At 56.4% G+C, this 2,245-nt stretch overlaps 1 protein-coding gene across 1 annotated transcript in view; it reads left to right on the top strand.

Annotated features, from left to right (window-relative positions):
- The first annotated feature begins 6 nt into the window (after positions 1 to 6).
- LOC102374914 (selenide, water dikinase 2-like) overlaps positions 7 to 2,245 on the top strand; it is a 4,044-nt gene continuing 1,805 nt past the window's right edge. The window contains exons 1-6 of the mRNA XM_025210800.1: positions 7 to 31; positions 173 to 276; positions 493 to 600; positions 1,629 to 1,783; positions 1,981 to 2,071; positions 2,152 to 2,245. The exon at positions 2,152 to 2,245 is cut by the window's right edge and continues 1 nt beyond it. Of these exons, the coding sequence (XP_025066585.1) occupies positions 181 to 276; positions 493 to 600; positions 1,629 to 1,783; positions 1,981 to 2,071; positions 2,152 to 2,245 (544 nt within the window). The 5' untranslated portion in view covers positions 7 to 31; positions 173 to 180. The remainder of the gene's footprint in view (positions 32 to 172; positions 277 to 492; positions 601 to 1,628; positions 1,784 to 1,980; positions 2,072 to 2,151) is intronic.

Raw genomic sequence — 2,245 nt, 5'->3', positions numbered from 1 at the left:
TCCGAGCCCGGCTCCTCCCCCCCCGCCCTCGGTGAGCGCCCCGCGGCCAGAGCTGGGGTTGGGGGATGGCATCGATTCCAGGGAGGGTGCTGGGCCGAGCCCGAGGCCGCTGGTGTTGGCGGCCAGGACTTGGTAGCAGCCCCCGGTGGCGGCTGTTTCTTGTCCCCTGTAGGCATCGGGATGGACTCGTGCGTCATTCCCCTGCGGCACGGGGGCCTCTCTCTGGTGCAGACCACGGATTTCTTCTACCCTCTCGTGGAGGATCCTTACATGATGGTGGGTCCTGCTGGGGGCAGTCCCCAGAACTGAGTCCCTTGGTGGAACAAGTGGCCTGCATGACACCCTTGCAGGAGCTGAGGACAGTCTTTGGCTGTTGATCTGTGGCAGAGGGAGAGGGGGCATGGACAGGCCAGCTGGCTGCCCTTGGCTAGTGGGAATGTTTGGGGAGCCTGGAGCTAGGCCTGAGGCGCAACCCACGTGTCCCTGTCCTAGGGTCGCATTGCTTGTGCCAACGTGTTGAGCGATCTCTACGCCATGGGCATCACAGAGTGCGACAACATGCTGATGCTGCTCAGTGTCAGCCAGAAGATGACTGATGAGGTGAGGCTGGGGGGGCGGGGTTCCTCACAGCTTTCCCTCTGTGACCCATGTTCCTACCTCCCGCGAGTCTTGCTTCTCACTGCTAATGCAGCTTGGATTCCCAGGCCCCAGCAGCACAGTTTGGTTTCCCTGCCATTGCCCAAATCTGGTCTTTGTGTCAGGGTCCTGAAGTTGGCTGATGGAAAGGAGGGGAAGAGCCTTTGATTTGGGCCTGATGCCAGTGGAGGGGGAAAGATCCACTTGGGTTTCATGCACATTCCTTCTCACTGCAATTACCTGCGTACTCCCCTGCCATGTGTCCTGTAGGCAGCTCCCAGCAGAATTTCTGAGCCCTTTGTCCTGCACCCTTCTTTCTTTACCTTAGTTCAAAGCCTCCCTCATGTTTGTTTGCTCATAGCCAGAGCCTCTAGACTCCTTTGTCCTTCCTTCTCTAGGGTCAGCTGCAGGAAAGCTTTAACAGGTTTTGAGCATAGGGAATAAGCAGTAGGTCTGATGTCTCTGGACTTCATTGAGGCTTTGGAGGCTGCCTTGTGTGTAGCCAAGCTTGAGAAACATGGTGCTGAGGAAACAACTCATGGCTGGGAAGTTGTATCCAATCATTAACAATAGTTCAGTAGCAAAGAGGCAGCAGTTAGGGGCTGCAAGAGTTTGTCTTAAGCCAAGTACCATCTTAGGGATTGTGGAGCTAGAGTAGAGCATATACTGTGTTGTCAACTGCTGCAGGCGCTTAGTAGGATGGGGATAGAATGGAAACTGCCTGCAACTGGTTAGGAAAACTTCTAGCTTATCTGCAGCATGATAGGACTAAGGACAAGTGCAAAGTTGTTGGTATGTGTGTCTGTCCTTCCAAGACCAGCTGTTCCCCACCTCCATGCCAGTTCCCTCTGCATGGAGTACAAGCTCCTGGTGCAGCTCAGGTTCTTTGCCCCGCTGCTGCCTCTGGAGTGTCCATTCCCCACCTCCCCAATAGCTGAAGTGCCACCATCTCCATTTGGTGCTTTGCCCTGATCTCTTTCCCAATTCTCTAGGAACGTGAGAAGATCATGCCACTGATCATCAAAGGTTTCCGGGATGCTGCTGAGGATGGCGGCACATCGGTGACAGGTGGTCAGACTGTGATGAACCCCTGGATCATTGTTGGGGGTGTTGCCACTGTGGTCTGCCAGCCCAATGAGTTCATCATGTGAGTTGTGGGGGGGAGGCGGGAGACACTCCAGAGGCTGGACCTCTGCTGCCCACAGGACTGGAACAGGCTGCAGGTGGGCCCTGGTGCTATGCACAAGCTGCCTGCCTGAAGCACAGGGTTTGGAGGGGTGGCAGGGGGCATGGGGGCCTGGCAGGTGGAGCAAGGCGTGCAGCTCATGGTCGCATCCTTTCCAGGCCAGACAATGCAGTTCCTGGCGATGTGCTGGTTCTCACGAAGCCCCTGGGCACACAGGTGGCTGTCACCGCTCACCAGTGGCTGGATAATGTATGTACTCCCCAGCCCTTGTGAGCTCCCCATAACACCCCTCCCCACCCACATTTCGTACACTCTTGCTTCCTCTCCAGCCTGAGCGGTGGAACAAGATCAAGCTGGTGGTCTCCAAGGAGGACGTGGAGCTAGCCTACCAGGAAGCCATGTTCAGCATGGCCATGCTGAACC

This window comes from Alligator sinensis, unplaced genomic scaffold (assembly GCF_000455745.1).
Source record: "Alligator sinensis unplaced genomic scaffold, ASM45574v1 scaffold1023_1, whole genome shotgun sequence".
Taxonomy (NCBI): domain Eukaryota; kingdom Metazoa; phylum Chordata; order Crocodylia; family Alligatoridae; genus Alligator; species Alligator sinensis.
Note: the sequence above shows the minus strand (reverse complement) of the source record. Positions and strands in the feature narration are given on the sequence as shown.